We start from the raw sequence: 23,599 nt of genomic DNA on the forward strand, positions 1-23,599 counted from the left end.
GGTTCCCATGATTCACTGAGTGTTTCTCTTTTTGGTCTGTATGCACCACTCTGCATTTAATCATTAGTGATTGATCTCTGCTCCCCTCCACAGCATGTCTTTTTCCTGGTTCTCTCCCTCAGCCCCAACCAGTCCCAGCAGAAGACTGCCCCTCCCTGAGCCTGGTTCTGCTGGAGGTTTCTACCTGTTAAAAGGGAGTTTTTCCTTCCCACTGTAGCCAAGTACTTGCTCACAGGGGGTCGTTTTGACTGTTGGGGTTTTACATAATTGTTTTATGGCCTTGCCTTACAATATAAAACGCCTTGGGGCAACTGTTTGTTGTGATTTAGCGCTATATAAAAAAAATTGATTGTTACTGCTGCAAATAAGTATTTGAACACCTGTGAAAATCAATGTTAATATTTGGTACAGTAGCCTTTGTTTGCAATTACAGAGGTCAGACGTTTCCTGTAGTTTTTCACCAGGTTTTCACACACTGCAGCAGGGATTTTGGTCCACTCCTCCATACAGATCTTCTCTAGATCTTTCAGGTTTGGAGTTTCAGCTCCCTCCAAAGATTTTCTATTGAGTTCAGGTCTGGAGACTGGCCAGGCCACTCCAGGACCCTGAAATGCTTCTTACAGAGCCCCTCCTTAGTTGCCCTGGCTGTGTGTTTGGGGTCATTGTCATGCTGGAAGACCCAGCCATGACCCATCTTCAATGCTCTTACTGAGGGAAGGAGGTTGTTTGCCAAAATCTCACAATACATGACCCCATCCATCCTCCCTTCAATACGGTGCAGTCGTCCTGTCCCCTTTGCAGAAGAGCACCCCCAGAGTATGATGTTTCCACCCCCATAATTCATGGTTGGGATGGTTTTCTTGGGGTTGTTCTCATCCTCTAAACATGGTAAGTGGAGTTGATTCCAAAAAGCTCTATTCTGGTCTCATCTGACCACATGACCTTCTCCCATGCCTCCTCTGGATCATCCAGATGGTCACTGGTGAACTTCAAACGGGCCTGGACATGTGCTGGCTTGAGCAGGGGGACCTGGCTGCCCTGCAGGATTTTAAAACATGACATCATGTGTTACTAATGTAATCTTTGTGACTGTGGTCCCAGCTCTCTTCAGGTCATTGACCAGGTCCTCCTGTGTAGTTCTGAGCTTTCTCAGAATCATCTTTACCCCACAAAGTGAGATCTTGCATGGAATCCCAGACCGAGGGAGATTGACAGTCATCTTGTGTTTCTTCCACTTTCTAATAAATAAATCAAATCAATTTTATTTATATAGCGCCAAATCACAACAAACAGTTGCCCCAAGGTGCTTTATATTGTAAGGCAAGGCCATACAATAATTACAGAAAAACCCCAACGGTCAAAACGACCCCCTGTGAGCAAGCACTTGGCTACAGTGGGAAGGAAAAACTCCCTTTTAACAGGAAGAAACCTCCAGCAGAACCAGGCTCAGGGAGGGGCAGTCTTCTGCTGGGACTGGTTGGGGCTGAGGGAGAGAATCAGGAAAATCAATATCATAATACTCCCAATACCACAGGCCAGAACAGAGTACAACATTGTTTTTGGAGCAAACAGATCATCTATTCTGGAAGTGGATTGTTCACTGCCGAGAAGAATGTGAATTCTTTATTAGTAGGATTAAGCGTTAGGTCCATAGGTCCAAATAACCCAACTCATCACACGTGTCAGATGTTGTCTGTGCTCTTTTAGGATTATTACATATTAATGTACAGTTGAGGTCCCCTCCAGCAGCTGACTGAGCCCAGTCCAACTCTGACAGCTCTGAAAAAGCCTCTAAGACGGGGAGGGCGACCCGGTGGGGCGTAGACATTTAACACTAACGTGTTTTCACCACAGAGACGACCCTTTATTATAATGTACCTTCCTGCTTTATCCTCGGTACAGGATTCTAGTGTAAATGGAAGCCACTTGATGATAAGAATACAAACTCCTCTGCTATTGGACGTAAGGGAAGAAAAAAATATTTCTCCTATCCAATCAGGTTTGAGCTTTTGATGTTCTGTGTTCTTCAGGTGTGTCTTGAAGTCGTGCTGTCAGCCTCTTTTTTTAACATACCTCAATATTTTTTGTTTCCTTTTCACACCCCTGATATTCCATGTACATAGTTTATGTGAAGAGTTATTCAAAATCACAATCAATCAATCAATTTTTTTATATAGCGCCAAATCACAACAAACAGTTGCCCCAAGGCGCTTTATATTGTAAGGTAAAGCCATACAATAATTACATAAAAACCCCAACGGTCAAAACGACCCCCTGTGAGCAAGCACTTGGCTACAGTGGGAAGGAAAAACTCCCTTTTAACAGGAAGAAACCTCCAGCAGAACCAGGCTCAGGGAGGGGCAGTCTTCTGCTGGGACTGGTTGGGGCTGAGAACCAGGAAAAAGACATGCTGTGGAGGGGAGCAGAGATCAATCACTAATGATTAAATGCAGAGTGGTGCATTTAATCATGCACCACTGAAATGAAACATTAAATCTAGCTCGGAGCAGTCGTTGACTGCATGTGTTAGGGAACGGAGACCTTAAAGACAATTAGGCCCCTGGACAGACTGAACGTATAAAAAAAGATGGATTACTGCACCAAGTGTGTGGGGGGGGGGGGGGGGGGGGGGGGGGTATTTTTTATTTTTATTTAAAGGTGCAGTAATAATGTACAAGGGAGGACTCTTAAAGAAAGGAACCAGCAGGGGGCCCAGGGCCTATAAGATGCTGGGCGGCGTATGAACAGGTGTAAAGCTACTGCTTTATTTCTAACAAAGTTCTATTCTTTTCAACAACATAGTCTTTATCTTCTGAGGACACGCACAGGCACACACACGTGAGATTATTCTACATTGATTTACATCATAAAACAGCATCAAGACCCAGAACCAGTCAGAATTCCACTTTGTAATCCACACACTTTATTTACCGTTTTAAATTACGATGCTCTGCTGCGTCCTGGATCACCGGTGTCACCAACTGAACAGTCCCCCCCCTAAATATCAGCCCACCCTGCCTTCACTGTGCTTGTGTCATCAGACGTGTCTCTGCTTCAAACTGTCTTCAGTCATCGTCTGTCTCAGCCACAGACATCTGAAGCTTCTCGACAACAATCATTTCTACATAAATTCAGCATTATTTCAGAATAAAAGACGGAGGAAGCATTCAGAGCGCCACAAGCAGAACATCTGAGGCTGACGTGCCGCTGCACCTACGTTATTTCAAAGCGTCAGCCGCGACTCTCTGATTTATCACCTCGTTTCTGCTTCAAACTGACTCCAGAATGATTTAAGATGTTTTATTTTGTCATCTGATGGTTAATAATCACATGAATCCATTTGATGGCTCTGGGTGAAGCGAGTCAGACTCAGATGTGCAGTGAAGCCTGGGTGGACTGATTTTTAGAGAGGATGTTCAGTCGGCGCGCAGCTACATGGCAGGGAATGACACGGTGAGGTCAAAGCTGCAGTCCGCGTGTCCAACATGTCTCCTGGGCTCTGCTTCTCTTTTTATTAAACATCATCACTACAGAGAAACCAGCACATGCTCACTTGGCGTGGACACGATGGGACGCAAAGAACCTAAAGAAAACAAAGAAAACAAAACAAACAAAAAAAAAGGACAAAATCCGAGAAAGTAACTAAATGTTCTCAAGCAGCAGCTGATGGAAAAAAAGGATCCTGGACAGTGTCCTCAGACTGACGCGTCCTTAAACAGATTTCAACCAGCTGATGTCGACCAATTGCAATGTGTGGACACATGACGGTCTCTATAGCAACGGCACCGACCTTCATCACAATGAACGTTTTAAAGGACACAAACTAAACAAATGCACATGAAGTGACAAAGTTTAACTTCTAATAAAAATTGACAGCTTTGTAAAAATAGACATGAATCTGAGACGGGAGCTGAATCACATCTTTATACTATTTTACTGACAAAACGGTTTCATATATCATTGTGAGAGTGGAGGAGAGAGACGCACACCCACTGTCAGCCAGAGGGCGCCCTCCCCCTCCATCAGTCCTCTGCTGCCATGGCATCACCATGACAACTAAGCCCAAAGGTCTACTGCTGGCCTTCTTTCTTCTCTTCTTCTGCTGAAGAGCTGGAACTTGTGCTGCTCTCCCGGTCTGACGCCATCTGCAGGAAAGGGGAGGATTAACACCATCACTCACTGGTTTTAACAAAAAAGCTGCACTTTTGGGCCAAAGTTCACAATCCGGTTGTTAAGTTCTAACGTAACGCATCACGTGATAAATTTGTTTCCGGTTCCAAGTTCACATTTAAAGTTCCATCTGTATGATCCTTTTAAGGATCAACAGTTTAAGTTTAGTTTGTGTTTACAGTGTGTGCAAACCTCCGTCCCTCTGTTAATCGCATTCGACTGTTTCTAAGAACACTTAATAAAACTTTCTTTTACTTTATATATTTTATTATGCACAGGTAAAATATACATGTCTGGTTGTTAATAAAAAAATATTTATTACAATAAACAGGACATTAAATTGCAAACTTCACTTTCCCCTGAACGACATGAACAGGAAGTGATCGCAGCAACTCCCACTGAAAATAACGGAGAAACGACCTGAACTTCTGGCATGTTTACATAAAACAAACAATAATGTCTAAAAACCCAGTTAATGTATCCAGGAGTTTTAGGCACAATGTACAGTAGTGTTCAGAATAATAGTAGTGCTATGTGACTAAAAAGATTAATCCAGGTTTTGAGTATATTTCTTATCGTTACATGAGAAACAAGGTACCAGTAGATTCAGTAGATTCTCACAAATCCAACAAGACCAAGCATTCATGATATGCACGTATACTCAAAACCTGGATTAATCTTTTTAGTCACATAGCACTACTATTATTCTCAACACGACTGTACAAATAGTTTTATGCTGCGATGTTCATGCTGTTGTCCGTGTGCAGCAGTTTAAGTGCAGCCTGATCAGAGCGTCTCAGTGCAGTTCTCAGTGTTACTGACAGCACACCTTTTTTGTTTGGAGCCGGAAGTTGAAAATCACATGATGCGTTACATCACACTTAACAACCACGACGACTGAACCAACGCCACCGAGTGTGTCATGACTAGCGAAGGTTAGTGGGCGGCCATCATTTAAAACCCTATCTGATCTAATGAAATCTTTCATACACAAAATATTTCAACCTTATTGCTTTTTAAAGGGGGGGGGGGTATTCCTGGTTAAAACAGCTTAAACTCCATATTTTCACCAGCTTGAATGGAAAAAAAAAATTGCACTATTTACCTGGAAGTTCATAAAAAACAACCACAATATTGTCAGTTCAGAAAGTGAAAAATTATAAACAAAATCCCAAAGTGATTTATTTGTCCCACGACAAAGCACTTCAAAAAGTCAGTGTGGGTGAAAGACAGGATCAAAGACAAGAGAGGCGGAAAGGGTTAGCCAGCTGTAAGGACACCGAAACAGAAACAACACAAAGGCATCAGTGTAAATCCACGTGCACACAGTCCATCTACAGCTGGCATCACGTCTTCATCCAGACAACATGGTCTCTTGACCCAGTGGGGGGAAAAACATGCGCACACACACTGTCAGAACTGCGAGGGGCAGCTCCAGCATGTTGGTCAGAGGCCAAAGACAGCGGAAGAGCAGGAAGACAGAATCCTAACACACAGGACCTGGGCTTTGATGAGAATCAACCCAAACACCTCCTGTATGTCAGACTTTCACCATCACCATGTGGCCTCTGGTGGAGTGCCTGGGTTTTGTTTTTACCCCAAAACACACCGACTGCAGTCCTACCTTCTTGTAGGCCATTTCGAAGAGTTTGAGAGATGCCTGCTGCAGGTTGATGGCCGCCTGTTTGATGTTCTCTCCCGTTTCAGAGTCCTTGTTAGCCAGAAGATTCTTCACCTTTGAGATCTCATCCTTCAGCTTGGTGCACTGGCAGAGGAACGAGACGGAAAAGTCTGCTCCAGAGGAAACAAGTTCTCAAAAAGCCCCCAATTCTACAAAAAGCACTCCCTCCACCTCCCCCCCTTATTTCCCATAATGCAAGTGTGTTAAAGCCTAACCAGAACATATCCAGACTTTCTTAAGAGAGGCAGCCATCAGTTTACTCAAACAAGAACATGCCTGAATATATATATATATATATATATATATATATATATATATATATATATATATACACACACATACACACACACACGAGGTCTATTAGAAAAGTATCCGACCTTATAATTTTTTTCAAAAACCATATGGATTTGAATCACGTGTGATTACTTCAGACATGCTTGAACCCTCGTGGGCATGCGAGAGTTTTTTCACGCCTGTTGGTTACGTCATTCGCCTGTGGGCAGGCTTTGAGTGAGGAGTCGCCCACCCTCTCGTCGATTTTTTCATTGTTTAGGAATGGCTCAGAGACTGCTGCTTTGTTTGATCAACATTTTTTCAAAACCTGTAAGGCACAACTGAGTGGACACCATTCGATAAATTCAGCTGGTTTTCGGTGACAATTTTAACAGCTGATGAGAGATTTTGGAGTTTTACTGTTGCCGTAAGGACGGCCCACGGCGCCTGATGGCGATCTGCGCTCCGAGGTGGCGTCGTCTCGCTGTTTCAAGCTGAAAACTTCCTAATTTCAGGCTCTGTGGACCCAAGACGTCGTGAGATAACAGAAAACTTTCAGAAGAATTCAGGATCAGGAGTTTATCCAGACATTCCACTGTTAAAGGAGATTTTGTAATGAAAGAACGTGCGGCAGATTCGCATGTCGGGCCGGACCCGACCGCGGGGGGTCGCCACAGGAAAAACACCTCCGTTGGAAACCTTAACAGACAAGTTGGAACATGCCCAAGCTGTTAAACAATTTCTCAGTTACTCACTTGTTGAAAGCCATTAAAAGCCGCCTGAATTTTACAAATGGTTTTCAACATGGAGGTGTTTTTCATGTCGCGGCGCAGACGGATTTGCCACGTCATCACGGATCCGACTCAGCAAATTTGTCCGCACGTTCTTTCATTACAAAATCTCCTTTAACAGTGGAATGTCCGGGTAAACTCCTGATGCCGGCTTCTTCTGAAACTTCTCTGTTCTCTGACGATGTCCTGGGTGAACAGAGCTTTAAATTAGGATGTTTTCAGCTCGAAACAGCCAGACGGACGCCACCTCAGACCGCGCTGCACCAATCCGCTTTGTGGGCTGTGCTTAAAGCGAAAGAAACTCCACAATCTCTCATCAGCCGTTAAACTTTACACCGAAAACCAGCTGAATTTCTCGAATAGTGTCCACAGTCCACACCTCACTCAAAGCCTGCCCACAGGCGAATGACGTCACCGACAGGCATGACAATACTCACGCATGCGCACGAGGGTTCAAGCTTGTCTGATGTAAAAACATATGAATCAAATCCATTTATTTTTGGAAAAAAATAAAAAGGACCGCTTTTTTTTAATTTTTATTACAGACCTCATGTATATATATACATATATACATACGTATACATATATACATACGTATACATATATACATACGTATACATATATACATACGTATACATATATACATACGTATACATATATACATACGTATACATATACATACGTATACATACGTATACATATACATACGTATACATATACATACGTATACATACGTATACATACGTATACATATACATACGTATACATACGTATACATACGTATACATATACATACGTATACATACGTATACATATACATACGTATACATACGTATACATATACATACGTATACATACGTATACATACGTATACATATACATACGTATACATACGTATACATATACATACGTATACATACGTATACATATACATACGTATACATACGTATACATACGTATACATATACATACATATACATACGTATACATACGTATACATACGTATACATATATACGTATACGTATACATATATACGTATACGTATACATATATACGTATACGTATACATATATACATATACATATATACATATACATATATACGTATACATATATACGTATACATACATATATACGTATACATATATATATACGTATACATATATACATATACATACATATATACGTATACATATATACATATACATACATATATACGTATACATATATACATATACATACATATATACGTATACATATATACATATACATACATATATACGTATACATATATACATATACATACATATATACGTATACATATATACGTATACATATATACATATACATACATATATACGTATACATATATACATATACATACATATATACGTATACATATATATATACATACATATATACATATACATATATATATACATACATATATACATATACATATATATATACATACATATATACATATATACATATACATATACAGACACGCGTGCGCGTACTGTCTCTGTGTTGCACAGCTGTGGAGAGATGGTCCTGGACAGTGAGAAGTGGATTTCAGAGTGGGGTTTCTGTAGTTTGGTGATGTTGGTGTGTTCGGGGGATGAAGGCTCCCTCTAAAGAGCTGTCAAGTGAACAACATTCACACACGTTTTCCTTTACCACGATGAGAGGTGGTGCTTCTCTAAGGAGTCTCGCACCTCCACGTTTTATAACCTGCTCCTGGACTGTGTGACAGAGTAAAAGGTCAGGTGATGTAAGTGACGGAGGATTTTGGCGCCGGGCCGTGGTTCTGCACACACTAATTTCCCAACTGCCACTTTTACTCTGTCTTCCTTTTATGATAAAAAACAAACAAACATCTTTTGGGTGCTGCAGTTCTCTCCATCCTAAACTCCTGTCATATTTGAAGTGTGCTTTTTTTGAATCATCATCACAATCAATGCACAGTCAGATTCTGTAGAGACGTTGGAGTCCAGACTTGAGACATATCTATTGTCCCTCTCGTATGGCTAGCATACTGACACAGTATGTTACCGTTAAAGTCATTTTATTAGTAACTGAACAGGTCTCAGCCTCAACTTTATCTGAAGACTGGGTCTGTTAGAGAAGCTTAGGGCTAGCGGCCGGCAATCACCTTAGTCACTTCTCAATCAATCAACTTTTTTTCTTATATAGCGCCAAATCACAACAATCAGTTGCCCCAAGGCGCTCCATATTGTAAGGCAAGGCCATACAATAATTATGAAAAACCCCAACGGTCAAAACGACCCCCTATGAGCAAGCACTTGGCAACAGTGGGAAGGAAAAACTCCCTTTTAACAGGAAGAAACCTCCAGCAGAACCAGGCTCAGGGAGGGGCAGTCTTCTGCTGAGACTGGTTGGGGCTGAGGGAAAAAAAACAGGAAAAAGACATGCCGTGAAGGGGGGCAGAGATCGATCACTAATGATTAAATGCAGAGTGGTGCATACGGAGCAAAAAGAGAAAGAAACAGTGCATCATGGGAACCCCCCCACAATCTACGTCTATAGCAGCATAACCAAGGGATGGTCCAGGGTCACCCGATCCAGCCCTAACTATAAGCTTTAGCGAAAAGGAAAGTTTTAAGCCTAATCTTAAAAGTAGAGAGGGTATCTGTCTCCCTGATCTGAATTGGGAGCTGGTTCCACAGGAGAGGAGCCTGAAAGCTGAAGGCTCTGCCTCCCATTCTACTCTTACAAACCCTAGGAACTACAAGTAAGCCCGCAGTCGGAGAACGAAGCGCTCTAATGGGGTAATATGGTACTACGAGGTCCCTAAGATGAGATGGGACCTGATTATTCAAAACCTTATAAGTAAGAAGAAGAATTTTAAATTCTATTCTAGAATTAACAGGAAGCCAATGAAGGGAGGCCAACACGGGTGAGATATGCTCTCTCCTGCTAGTCCCTGTCAGTACTCTAGCTGCAGCATTCTGAACCAACTGAAGGCTTTTTAGGGAACTTTTAGGACAACCTGATAATAATGAATTACAATAGTCCAGCCTAGAGGAAATAAATGCATGAATTAGTTTTTCAGCATCACTCTGAGACAAGACCTTTCTGATTTTAGAGATATTGCGTAAATGCAAAAAGGCAGTCCTACATATTTGTTTAATATGCGCTTTGAATGACATATCCTGATCAAAAATGACTCCAAGATTTCTCACAGTATTACTAGAGATCAGGGAAATGCCATCCAGAGTAACGATCTGGTTAGACACCATGCTTCTAAGATTTGTGGGGCCAAGTACAATAACTTCAGTTTTATCTGAGTTTAAAAGCAGGAAATTAGAGGTCATCCATGTCTTTATGTCTGTAAGACAATCCTGCAGTTTAGCTAATTGGTGTGTATCCTCTGGCTTCATGGATAGATAAAGCTGGGTATCATCTGCGTAACAATGAAAATTTAAGCAATACCGTCTAATAATACTGCCTAAGGGAAGCATGTATAAAGTGAATAAAATTGGTCCTAGCACAGAACCTTGTGGAACTCCATAATTAACTTTAGTCTGTGAAGAAGATTCCCCATTTACATGAACAAACTGTAATCTATTAGACAAATATGATTCAAACCACCGCAGCGCAGTGCCTTTAATACCTATGACATGCTCTAATCTCTGTAATAAAATTTTATGGTCAACAGTATCAAAAGCAGCACTGAGGTCTAACAGAACAAGCACAGAGATGAGTCCACTGTCTGAGGCCATAAGAAGATCATTTGTAACCATCACTAATGCTGTTTCTGTACTATGATGAATTCTAAAACCTGACTGAAACTCTTCAAATAGACCATTCCTCTGCAGGTGATCAGTTAGCTGTTTTACAACTACCCTCTCAAGAATCTTTGAGAGAAAAGGAAGGTTGGAAATTGGCCTATAATTAGCTAAGATAGCTGGGTCAAGTGATGGCTTTTTAAGTAATGGTTTAATTACTGCCACCTTAAAGGCCTGTGGTACATAGCCAACTAACAAAGATAGATTGATCATATTTAAGATTGAAGCATTAAATAATGGTAAGACTTCCTTGAGCAGCCTGGCAGGAATGGGGTCCAATAAACATGCCGATGGTTTGGACGAAGCAACCAATGAAAATAACTCAGAACAACCGGAGAGAAAGAGTCTAACCAAATACCGGCATCACTGAAAGCAGCCAAAGATAACGATACATCTTTGGGATGGTTATGAGTAATTTTTTCTCTAATAGTCAAAATTTTGTTAGCAAAGAAAGTCATGAAGTCATTACTAGTTAAAGTTAATGGAATACTCAGCTCAATAGAGCTCTGACTCTTTGTCAGCCTAGCTACAGTGCTGAAAAGAAACCTGAGGTTATTCTTATTTTCTTCAATTAGTGATGAGTAGAAAGATGTCCTAGCTTTACGGAGGGCTTTTTTATAGAGCAACAAACTCTTTTTCCAGGCTAAGTGAAGATCTTCTAAATTAGTGAGACGCCATTTCCTCTCCAACTTACGGGTTATCTGCTTTAAGCTACGAGTTTGTGAGTTATACCACGGAGTCAGACACTTCTGATTTAAAGCTCTCTTTTTCAGAGGAGCCACAGCATCCAAAGTTGTTTTCAGTGAGGATGTAAAACTATTGACGAGATACTCTATCTCCCTTACAGAGTTTAGGTAGCTACTCTGCACTGTGTTGGTATATGGCATTAGAGAACATAACGAAGGAATCATATCCTTAAACCTAGTTACAGCACTTTCTGAAAGACTTCTAGTGTAATGAAACTTATTCCCCACTGCTGGGTAGTCCATCAGGGTAAATGTAAATGTTATTAAAAAATGATCAGACAGAAGGGAGTTTTCAGGGAATACTGTTAAGTCTTCTATTTCCATACCATAAGTCAGAACAAGATCTAAGATATGATTAAAGTGGTGGGTGGACTCATTTACTTTTTGAGCAAAGCCGATAGAGTCTAATAATAGATTAAATGCAGTGTTGAGGCTGTCATTCTCAGCATCTGTGTGGATATTAAAATCGCCCACTATAATTATCTTATCTGAGCTAAGCACTAAGTCAGACAAAAGGTCTGAAAATTCACAGAGAAACTCACAGTAACGACCAGGTGGACGATAGATAACAAATAAAACTGGTTTTTGGGACTTCCAATTTGGATGGACAAGACTAAGACAAGCTTTCAAATGAATTAAAGCTCTGTCTAGGTTTTTGATTAATTAATAAGCTGGAATGGAAGATTGCTGCTAATCCTCCGCCCCGGCCCGTGCTACGAGCATTCTGACAGTTAGTGTGACTCGGGGGTGTTGACTCATTTAAACTAACATATTCATCCTGCTGTAACCAGGTTTCTGTTAGGCAGAATAAATCAATACGTTGATCAATTATTATATCATTTACCAACAGGGACTTAGAAGAGAGAGACCTAATGTTTAATAGACCACATTTAACTGTTTTAGTCTGTGGTGCAATTGAAGGTGCTATATTATTTTTTCTTTTTGAATTTTTATGCTTAAATAGATTTTTGCTGGTTATTGGTGGTCTGGGAGCAGGCACCGTCTCTACGGGGATGGGGTAATGAGGGGATGGCAGGGGGAGAGAAGCTGCAGAGAGGTGTATAAGACCACAGCTCTGCCTCCTGGTCCCAACGCTGGACAGTCACAGTTTGGAGAATCCAAGAAAATTGGCCAGATTTCTAGAAATGAGAGCTGCTCCATCTAAAGTGGGATGGATGCCGTCTCTCCTAACAAGACCAGGTTTTCCCCAGAAGCTTTGCCAATTATCAATGAAGCCCACCTCATTTTTTGGACACCACTCAGACAGCCAGCAATTCAAGGAGAACATGCGGCTAAACATGTCACTCCCGGTCTGATTGGGGAGGGGCCCAGAGAAAACTACAGAGTCCGACATTGTTTTTGCAAAGTTACACACCGATTTAATGTTAATTTTAGTGACCTCCGATTGGCGTAACCGAGTGTCATTACTGCCGACGTGAATTACAATCTTACCAAATTTACGCTTAGCCTTAGCCAGCAATTTCAAATGTCCTTCGATGTCGCCTGCTCTGGCCCCCGGAAGACAATTGACAATGGTTGCTGGTGTCGCTAACTTCACATTTCTCAAAACAGAGTCACCAATAACCAGAGTTTGATCCTCGGCGAGTGTGTCGTCGAGTGGGGAAAAACGGTTAGAAATGTGAACGGGTTGACGGTGTACACGGGGCTTCTGTTTAGGGCTACGCTTCCTCCTCACAGTCACCCAGTCAGCCTGCTTTCCCGGCTGCCCGGGATCTGCCAGGGGGGAACTAGCGGCGGCTAAGCTACCTTGGTCCGCACCGACTACAGGGGCCTGGCTAGCTGTAGAATTTTCCACGGTGCGGAGCCGAGTCTCCAATTCGCCCAGCCTGGCCTCCAAAGCTACGAATAGGCTACACTTATTACAAGTACCATTACTGCTAAAGGAGGCCGAGGAATAACTAAACATTTCACACCCAGAGCAGAAAAGTACGGGAGAGACAGGAGAAGCCGCCATGCTAAATCGGCTAAGAGCTAGTAGCTACGCAACCTAGCGGATTCCTAAAAACACACAAAGTGAATAATGTGTAAATAATTTAAAGGTGATTCAGCAGAAGGAGTGCCCCAATCAAGGCACCAAACAGGCCATGAAGCAGCACAGGCAACGCACGACAACAGCGAACGCACGACAACGGTGCTAAAATAAAATAAAAATCAACTAAACACGCTGTGGAGCAGCACAGATAACGCACGACAACAGTGCTAAAAGAGAAAAAAATAAATAAATAAATAAATAAAAACGAAAGCGTTAGCAAGCTAGTTAGCTTGCCAACGCTGATGAAAGTTAACTGATAAAAGTGCTCCGTCGCGATGTTTTGACCGTTAGAGGTCTTCCTTAGGCGTTGGAGCACAGTAAAAAAGTAAAAAAAAGTAAAAAGGTAAAAAAGTCTTGAAAAAGACTGTTAATTCAAGTCTAAAGCAGCAGGTAGCAGTCTCTGTGTAAACAGTCCCAACAGAGAGCCAAAATTCTGATGCCAACTTCTCTGTTTTTCTGTTGATTTACTGCTGATTAATTATAGTTGAGGTGAAGTTTTGTTTTTGTTTTGTTTTTTCGGCCAACTGATTCTGTTTTTTCTGTCCGAGGCACGAATGACAGACGGATCTGAACTGAAGGGCCCGGACGGACTGTGAGGTGGAGGACCTGCATGTTGCAGTCTGCATTTGACAGTGACCCCCGTCTGTGGTGCTGACGCCTGTGTGGACTTATGTTCTTTACAGCATTATGTTGTTTGATTTCCTGTTTCTTCAGCTTTGTTAAACTTTGCAAAAACCTTGTAACTGGTAGCTTTAATTCATTTGAAAGCTTGACTCTTAGTCTTGTCCATCCAAATTGGAAGTCCCAAAAACCAGTTTTATTTGTTATTATCTATCGTCCACCTGGTCGTTACTGTGAGTTTCTCTGTGAATTTTCAGACCTTTTGTCTGACTTAGTGCTTAGCTCAGATAAGATAATTATAGTGGGCGATTTTAACATCCACACAGATGCTGAGAATGACAGCCTCAACACTGCATTTAATCTATTATTAGACTCTATCGGCTTTGCTCAAAAAGTAAATGAGTCCACCCACCACTTTAATCATATTTTAGATCTTGTTCTGACTTATGGTATGGAAATAGAAGACTTAACAGTATTCCCTGAAAACTCCCTTTTGTCTGATCATTTTTTAATAACATTTACATTTACCCTGATGGACTACCCTGCAGTGGGGAATAAGTTTCATTACACTAGAAGTCTTTCAGAAAGCGCTGTAACTAGGTTTAAGGATATGATTCCTTCTTTATGTTCTCTAATGCCATATACCAACACAGTGCAGAGTAGCTACCTAAACTCTGTAAGGGAGTTAGAGTATCTTGTCAATAGTTTTACATCCTCATTGAAGACAACTTTGGATGCTGTAGCTCCTCTGAAAAAGAGAGCTTTAAATCAGAAGTGCCTGACTCCGTGGTATAACTCACAAACTCGTAGCTTAAAGCAGATAACCCGTAAGTTGGAGAGGAAATGGCGTCTCACTAATTTAGAAGATCTTCACTTAGCCTGGAAAAAGAGTTTGTTGCTCTATAAGAAAGCCCTTCGTGAAGCTAGGACATCTTTCTACTCATCACTAATTGAAGAAAATAAGAACAACCCCAGGTTTCTTTTCAGCACTGTAGCCAGGCTGACAAAGAGTCAGAGCTCTATTGAGCTGAGTATTCCATTAACTTTAACTAGTAATGACTTCATGACTTTCTTTGCTAACAAAATTTTGACTATTAGAGAAAAAATTACTCATAACCATCCCAAAGATGTATCGTTATCTTTGGCTGCTTTCAGTGATGCCGGTATTTGGTTAGACTCTTTCTCTCCGATTGTTCTGTCTGAGTTATTTTCATTAGTTACTTCATCCAAACCATCAACATGCTTATTAGACCCCATTCCTACCAGGCTGCTCAAGGAAGTCCTACCATTATTTAATGCTTCAATCTTAAATATGATCAATCTATCTTTGTTAGTTGGTTATGTACCACAGGCCTTTAAGGTGGCAGTAATTAAACCATTACTTAAAAAGCCATCACTTGACCCAGCTATCTTAGCTAATTATAGGCCAATCTCCAACCTTCCTTTTCTCTCAAAGATTCTTGAGAGGGTAGTTGTAAAACAGCTAACTGATCACCTGCAGAGGAATGGTCTATTTGAAGAGTTTCAGTCAGGTTTTAGAATTCATCATAGTACAGAAACAGCATTAGTGAAGGTTACAAATGATCTTCTTATGGCTTCGGACAGTGGACTTATCTCTGTGCTTGTTCTGTTGGACCTCAGTGCTGCTTTTGATACTGTTGACCATAAAATTTTATTACAGAGATTAGAGCATGTCATAGGTATTAAAGGCATTGCGCTGCGGTGGTTTGAATCATATTTGTCTAATAGATTACAGTTTGTTCATGTAAATGGGGAATCTTCTTCACAGACTAAAGTTAATTATGGAGTTCCACAAGGTTCTGTGCTAGGACCAATTTTATTCACTTTATACATGCTTCCCTTGGGCAGTATTATTAGACGGTATTGCTTAAATTTTCATTGTTACGCAGATGATACCCAGCTTTATCTATCCATGAAGCCAGAGGATACGCACCAATTAGCTAAACTGCAGGATTGTCTTACAGACATAAAGACATGGATGACCTCTAATTTCCTGCTTTTAAACTCAGATAAAACTGAAGTTATTGTACTTGGCCCCACAAATCTTAGAAGCATGGTGTCTAACCAGATCGTTACTCTGGATGGCATTTCCCTGATCTCTAGTAATACTGTGAGAAATCTTGGAGTTATTTTTGATCAGGATATGTCATTCAAAGCGCATATTAAATATGTAGGACTGCCTTTTTGCATTTACGCAATATCTCTAAAATCAGAAAGGTCTTGTCTCAGAGTGATGCTGAAAAACTAATTCATGCATTTGTTTCCTCTAGGCTGGACTATTGTAATTCATTATTATCAGGTTGTCCTAAAAGTTCCCTAAAAAGCCTTCAGTTGGTTCAGAATGCTGCAGCTAGAGTACTGACGGGGACTAGCAGGAGAGAGCATATCTCACCCGTGTTGGCCTCCCTTCACTGGCTTCCTGTTAATGCTAGAATAGAATTTAAAATTCTTCTTCTTACTTATAAGGTTTTGAATAATCAGGTCCCATCTTATCTTAGGGACCTCGTAGTACCATATTACCCCATTAGAGCGCTTCGCTCTCAGACTGCGGGCTTACTTGTAGTTCCTAGGGTTTGTAAGAGTAGAATGGGAGGCAGAGCCTTCAGCTTTCAGGCTCCTCTCCTGTGGAACCAGCTCCCAATTCAGATCAGGGAGACAGATACCCTCTCTACTTTTAAGATTAGGCTTAAAACTTTCCTTTTCGCTAAGGCTTATAGTTAGGGCTGGATCGGGTGACCCTGGACCATCCCTTGGTTATGTTGCTTTAGACGTAGACTGTGTTTCATAATTATTGTATGGCCTTGCCTTGCAATGTGGAGCGCCTTGGGGCAACTGTTTGTTGTGATTTGGCGCTATACAAGAAAAAAGTTGATTGATTGAAGTTGGTAGCATGAGGGTTGCCCCTCTGAGTCTGGTCTGCTTGAGGTTTCTTCCTCAGTATCAGCAGAGGGAGTTTTTCCTTACCACTGTCGCCTGTGTTCTTGCTCTGGGGGTTGGTGAGGTTAGACTTTACTGTGTGAAGGCAGCCTTGTTGTGATTTGGTGCTATATAAACTAACTAAATTAAAATTATAATTTCAACACAGCGTCAGCTAATTAAGGTGCACGCCTCTGAGTCGAGTGCGTCACACGGTGCCTTGTCATAGGTGTGTTCACCCTGTCATGTAAACCTGTATTTCCATGTTTTGAGCCAGTTATGCTCTTTTTATTGAAGCCCATTTTCCCCACGACTTCTTAATAACCAAACCTGACAGACAGCACACGCAGCAGCGGCCGAGCTGTGAAGTGTCATGAGACAGGAGAACCCGAAATGACAGGTCTACACGCTGGTAGCCCAAGAAATCATTTGATGGCCTCAGTGACATTAGTGTCGATAAGGAGCTCTACCTCGTCAGCAGGCAGCTGGTCTTTGAACTCCTCCATCTTGGACTCCGTGTCATGGACGATACCCTCGGCCATATTGACGGCTTCCACGCGATCCTGAGCAGAGAAGAAGAGCGTGTCTGCCTGATCACTGGAGAAACTACTTGCGGTAATGCTGCACAGGTTAAGTTGTACCCACTGGAGTTTAAACTTTACCTTCCTCCTGCGGTCCTCCTCGGCATACTTCTCAGCGTTCTTAATCATGTTCTCAATATCGTCTTTGCTCAGACCTCCAGACGACTGGATGACAACTGAGGAAATAAACACAGAGGTGTTGGTCTGTTTAATCTTACAAACACTGAGATATCAGGCCCGTGCGCCTGGGAAACCGTTACGCCACCACCAACAACAACCTGAAGATACACACTGTGTGCTGACCCATCCTCTGGGCACCATGTCCTGAGTGGAGCATGGCACCAAATCAGACACCAGATCAATCCTGTCTGTCCATTTACAGTGGCCAACTTCCAAGTTACAAACCTTAATCCCCTAGTTGCTCCAGGTGTGTAGTGGGCGCCTTGTATGGCAGCAGCCTGACATCAGGGTGAATGTGAGGCTGTAAAACGCATTGAGCGCCTGATGCAGATGGAGAGGCGCGTTATAAATGCAGTCCATTTACCGAATGCACTTCTTCTGATGCAACTCCACATTACATGTGGCAGGGGTGGGGTCTGAACTGGGAACCTTCCACACTTAAGCCAGCCACACTAACCACCTCCGCTGCCTTCTAAGCTAGAAAAAAGAATAAACTGAGCCATCACGCTGTCCTTTTATTTCTTATTCTTCCAGGAGTTATGAGTATTTTTCAAATCCCTTCTTGGACTGCGTACCAAGATGGCAGCACACACACCGGCAGCGGCCCGGCGCTCCTCGCGTTTTAGCAGCTTTTTAAAGGCGTGTGTGCAGTAAAGCTGAACTGCTAAAACTTGCAGACAACACCCACTACACTCTGGACGCAAACACTTGGAGCTTTATTCCTCCGGAGATATGATGAGCAGATCATCACCATCTCCACGCTGACAGAAAGCAGAAGAGGGGCAAGATGGCTGGGCTACAGGCTAGGCTAAAGGCTAACCCCGACAGACCAAACGTCCCGAGCCTCTTTCTCACCAACACCCGGTCACTGTGCATCAAACTAGACCAACTACAACTTTGTTTTTACATAAACAATAACTGGTGTACAGACATTAATCTTAAGGACAGACCTGGAGGATCTGACACTCCAGTGGGAGTTTGCATCGATCGCTATAACAGCTATTTACGCACCGGTGCAAGCTAATGCCAGGTCACCATGGAGCAGCTACAGCTCTCCATCAACCAACACCTCACAGGACACCCGGACAGGATTTTAACAGCGGCAGGGGACTTTAATCCTGCTGACCTCCAGTCTGTCCTGCCTAAATTTGACAAAAACATGAACTTCCCCACAAGAAAGAACACCCTGGACCAGGTCTACACTAACATCCCAGATGTATATAAGGCCCCCTGCCCACACCTGGCACTAACTAACCACCTTTCTGTGTCTCTGACTCCTGCATACACACCACTAATCTGTTCACAGAGGACATCTGTTAAAAACAGTCCAAGTGTAGACTGAGGAAGCCACTTCAGCCCTGCTGTGACTAGCTGTCCTGTCCACCACCAATTTCTGTACTGACAGTGTGCCAACGACAAACTGTTCAAGTGTTTCCTAAGCAGAAGCCGTGGCTCAGCCGTAAGGTGAGGACTGTTTAGAGCTTGGGACTCTGCCTTTAATTCGGGAGAGCCGAAGAGGGGCACAGTGGGATGAGCCGAGGAGGGAAACGGGGGGGGGGGGGGGGGGGTGTGAGCCGAGGAGGGGCACCAGAGAGGCGCGGGGTGAGCTGAGGAGGGGCACGGGGGGGGTGAGCCGAGGAGGGGCACCAGAGATCCTCTCTGGGCCACCACAATTAGTCTGCCATGATTAGTCAAGTAGTCACAATTATAGAGACTATCAAAACTGTTGGTGGCTAATTTATTAATCGACATCAGCTTATTTTTTTAAGCTTTGTTTTTCTCTCAAAGCCTCTGCTGTACCTTCCGCTGCCTCTCTGTCCTTGATGCACATGCACAGTTGTGGTAACCGGGGTCAGCCGTGATGTCACCGGAAAAGTTACGTCCAAACAATATCATGACTAGCTGGCAACGAAGCTCAAAGGTTTGGGAACTTTTTTTTTTTTTTTTTAAATACAGAGAAAAATGTGCAATGAAAAATATGCAAGTCAGAACTTGCCTTCCACGGCAGCACAGCGGCGACGCAGGAGCATCTGAGAAGGAAACACGTTGTGGCTAATTCTGATGAAAAGGGACAGTTGTCTCAGTTAGCTAATTGGCTAGTTAGCCGCTAACATTACGTCTATACTGAGCTACTTACATATATTAATAGCTGTAAATGTTAACGACGACGATTTCATTCGCCTTAGCACACATACATTATGTGTTTGCTGTAACGTTACAACAGTGACGTCATTTTGAATAGGAAATGTGAGAAAGCTAATGTTTTCTAATGCTACGTTACAGTGCTAAAAAAAGTTCCTATTCAATGGAAGACTTTGTTAGCAAGACAACAACACGAACACCTCAGCAAGCAAATATCCTGACTGAAGCCATCTTCAACATGTTGGTGTTAGACCCCTGTCCAGGGTTGGCCATCAAGGTTCAATCGTAGTTATTTGTAGTTGTCATGTATCTTAAAGCTTGAAGCTAGTGATGGTTATATAAGAGCAGCTGCATGCTGGTGTGATATGCCGCAGTTTGCATATGATTCGGATAGTCGACTAATCACAAAAATAATTGGTGGCTGTCGATGATCAAAGTAATTGTTTGTGGCAGCCCTACACCAGGGCCATGTGGCAGGAGCTGAAGACTGTCACCGGCTACAAAGTCACCAAAACAAACACCACAGACAGCAGTCTGACAGACACGCTGAACCACATCTTTGCTTGCTTTAACCAACAGAACAGCGAGGCCAACACCTCACCAGCTTCACCAGGAAAGGACAACCCAGTACAGCTGTACCGGCATCAGGTCAGATCCACCCTGTACAGAGCAGCTGGTCCAGAGGGAGTCACTGGAAGGGTTCTTAAGACCTGCGCAGACTAGCTAGCAGAGGTTTTCGCCACCATCTTTGACCTCTTGCTATGACAGTCTGTAGTCCCCTCCTGCTTTAGGGCCGCCACAATTGTCCAGTTGCCCAGGAAGAGCTGCCTGAATGACTACTGACCAGCTGCTCTCACCCCCATCATCACTAAGTGCTTTGAGAGACTGATCCTCTCTCATCTCAAATCCTCCATCGCTGCCGATCTTGACCAACATAAGTTTGATTACAGCGCAAACAGACTGACAGAGGATGAGATCTCTACGGCTCTCCACACAGCCCTCACACACCCGGACCAAAAGAACATGTATGTGAGGATGCTGTTTGTGAACTTCAGCTCAGCATTTAATACAATAATCCACCACAGATGGGTCATGACACTGAGAAACTTGGGACTGGGCAGCTCACTGTGCTCCTGGATAGTGGACTTCTTGAGGAACAGACCACAAAATGTCAGAATGCGAGACCACACTTCATCTTGAACACTGGAACTCCACTCCCTCTACACACACGACTGCTCACCATCCACTCCACCAACACAGGTGTCAAGTTCGCAGACGACACCACTGTGGCAGGTCTGACACCCGACAGCATGGTGTTCAAACAATCACCTGGACTTAAAACACCACAAAGACAGAAGAGATGACCGTGGACTTCAGGAGGTCAAAAACGACCAAGCACTCTGCCTTCCTCAAACAGGGAGAGGAGGCCAAGAGTCCACGTCTCAGCTGACCTCACTTGGTCTGCACACACCTCTCTCTCCAAGTGGAGAAAGCTCAGAGACTTTACTTCCTCAGGAAGCTAAAGCAAGCCCACATCCCTCAAAACCTGCTGATGAACCTCTTTGGGTCAGCAGAGAGCCTCCTGATGTTCAGCTGCCTGGGGCGGTTCAACAGAGGACAGAAAGAGCCTTCAGCAGGTAGTGAGGGCGGCGGACTGTGTCACTGGGACCAGACCTCCTCCCATCAGAGACATTCACGCTGGCCAACTCCTCAGGAGAGATGGCTGCATCATGAAGGACACCACGCACCCTGGACATGACCTGTTCTGCCCCTCCCCTCTGGAAAGAGATACCGTTGTCGCAGAACAAACAGTCCACCCCTAAAAATCAGTCCACCTTTTGCATCTGTGCATGTGTCATTTGGAACCGCAGCAGCACGTCTGAGATGGAGTCTCTTCACCCAAAGCAATCAAATGGATTAATGGGATTATTAACCATCAGATGACAAAGTAAAACCTCTTAAATCATTCCAAAGTCAGTTTGAAGCAGAAACGAGCTCATGTAGCCGCGGCGCTCTGATGGCTTCCGCCACCTTTTATGATAAAATAATGCTGAATTTATGTGGAAATGACTGTTGTAGAGAAGCTTCAGATATCTGTGGCTGAGACAGATGATGACTGGAAGCAGTCTGAAGCAGAAACCAGGTGATAATTTTTAGGGGGACCGTTCAGTCTGTGACACCGGCCAACAAAAACCGACTGAAAAACAGCTTTTCTGTGTGTTGCTAATTTGAGAATGAAGAGCTGCTGAGCTGCCTGTCATCGTCTAATGACAGTGACATTACAGATCTATGGCTCACTCACTCCTGGTCTGAATACTGCTGAAGAATCTGCATGAACACTGGAAGATTGTGCATTCAGATTAAATTATAAACTTCATGTTGAAAGGCTTCAAACCGCTCAGGGTCTGTATGTGCACATACCCTTATCTGCATTTCAACGGCACATGCAGACATCAGTGCAAAACATTTAGTGCAGTGTGTAAAAATGATTTTATTAAATCATGCAATTTAACAATCACATGTTTACACAAGCTGTCAGTCCTTCCTTGACCTGTCAGTCAAAAAATGTCCTAAAATGAAGTTCTTTTGGCTCCTCCCTTTTTGCTCGGATCGCTCGGATTGCTTCAGATCGGACATGGATCTGTATGCTGAGTTTTAGGCTTGATGCACTACATCTGTTTCTATATTAGATGCAAAAACAGAAAAGTGGGCGTGAACCAGAGCCCTTCTGATTTGGAAAGAAGTACACAAACCATTTGGCCGCCACAGTGCCCCTTTCAGGCGAAAGGCCGTGTATGATGTCAGAAAAATGTCAAAGCGCTGTTCTCTGCTCTCAGAGGGCAGTTCAGGGGTGCTGGGTGTCAATAGACAGGCCAGGCAATTGCTTGGGGCCTCCAGCCCGCCAGGGGGCCCCAGAGGGCAAACAAACTTTGAACCAATTCAGAACCACAACAGCAGTGAGACAGGGAAAAGTTTGCCTTTTTGTCTCACAGTCTCTGACAGGACCCAACTCCTCCACCTCACCTCAGAATTACTCGCTGCTGCTGTTTGCTGAGGAAGCAGCACAAACACACTGCTTACTCCTGAAATTCATCCAGTCTGAAGGTTTCTTTGGTCTGCAACCAACTGACAGTCAAAGTGTCAAAAGCACATCAGGCCAACATAATGCTGAACTGCTGGCAACTTTGACAAGGAGGGTCACGGGGACGTGTCCTCTCTGCACTCTGACAAAGCTTCACTGAACCTCATCATGAAACACTCACATTCTAAATGAACCCTCTTCTCAGCCTGAAAGCACTATTTATTATTTAGTCTTACAAATAAACACAAACACTGAGTGGAAGACGGTGCAGATTTTTTTGACATCAGTTATCTTATTTGACAAGAGCAGCAGACAGATGAGTGACATTACTGTACAAATAATCCGTTTTGGAATGTTCCAGATTTACTTCATCATACATGCATCAATTTAAAAAATTTTTCTCCATATATTACACTACCTTGTGTCCTAAAGACTTTGGTAAACCTATTTCAAACACCAAAAGAGTTTGTCCACATGAACAACAACATTCATGAAAGATGTGAAGAATTGCTGAAAACATTTTAGGTTTT

The 23,599-nt window shown here is 42.9% G+C and overlaps 1 protein-coding gene across 1 annotated transcript in view; it reads right to left on the reverse strand.

Moving 5' to 3' along the window:
* Nucleotides 1-2,743: 2,743 nt before the first annotated feature.
* hspa9 (heat shock protein 9) overlaps nucleotides 2,744-23,599 on the reverse strand; it is a 74,422-nt gene continuing 53,566 nt past the window's right edge. The window contains exons 11-14 of the mRNA XM_034180981.1: nucleotides 17,747-17,841; nucleotides 17,555-17,647; nucleotides 5,795-5,935; nucleotides 2,744-4,145 (exon numbers count right to left, since the gene is read on the reverse strand). Of these exons, the coding sequence (XP_034036872.1) occupies nucleotides 4,071-4,145; nucleotides 5,795-5,935; nucleotides 17,555-17,647; nucleotides 17,747-17,841 (404 nt within the window). The 3' untranslated portion in view covers nucleotides 2,744-4,070. The remainder of the gene's footprint in view (nucleotides 4,146-5,794; nucleotides 5,936-17,554; nucleotides 17,648-17,746; nucleotides 17,842-23,599) is intronic.

The sequence above is a fragment of the Thalassophryne amazonica genome, chromosome 11, assembly GCF_902500255.1.
Source record: "Thalassophryne amazonica chromosome 11, fThaAma1.1, whole genome shotgun sequence".
NCBI lineage: Eukaryota > Metazoa > Chordata > Actinopteri > Batrachoidiformes > Batrachoididae > Thalassophryne > Thalassophryne amazonica.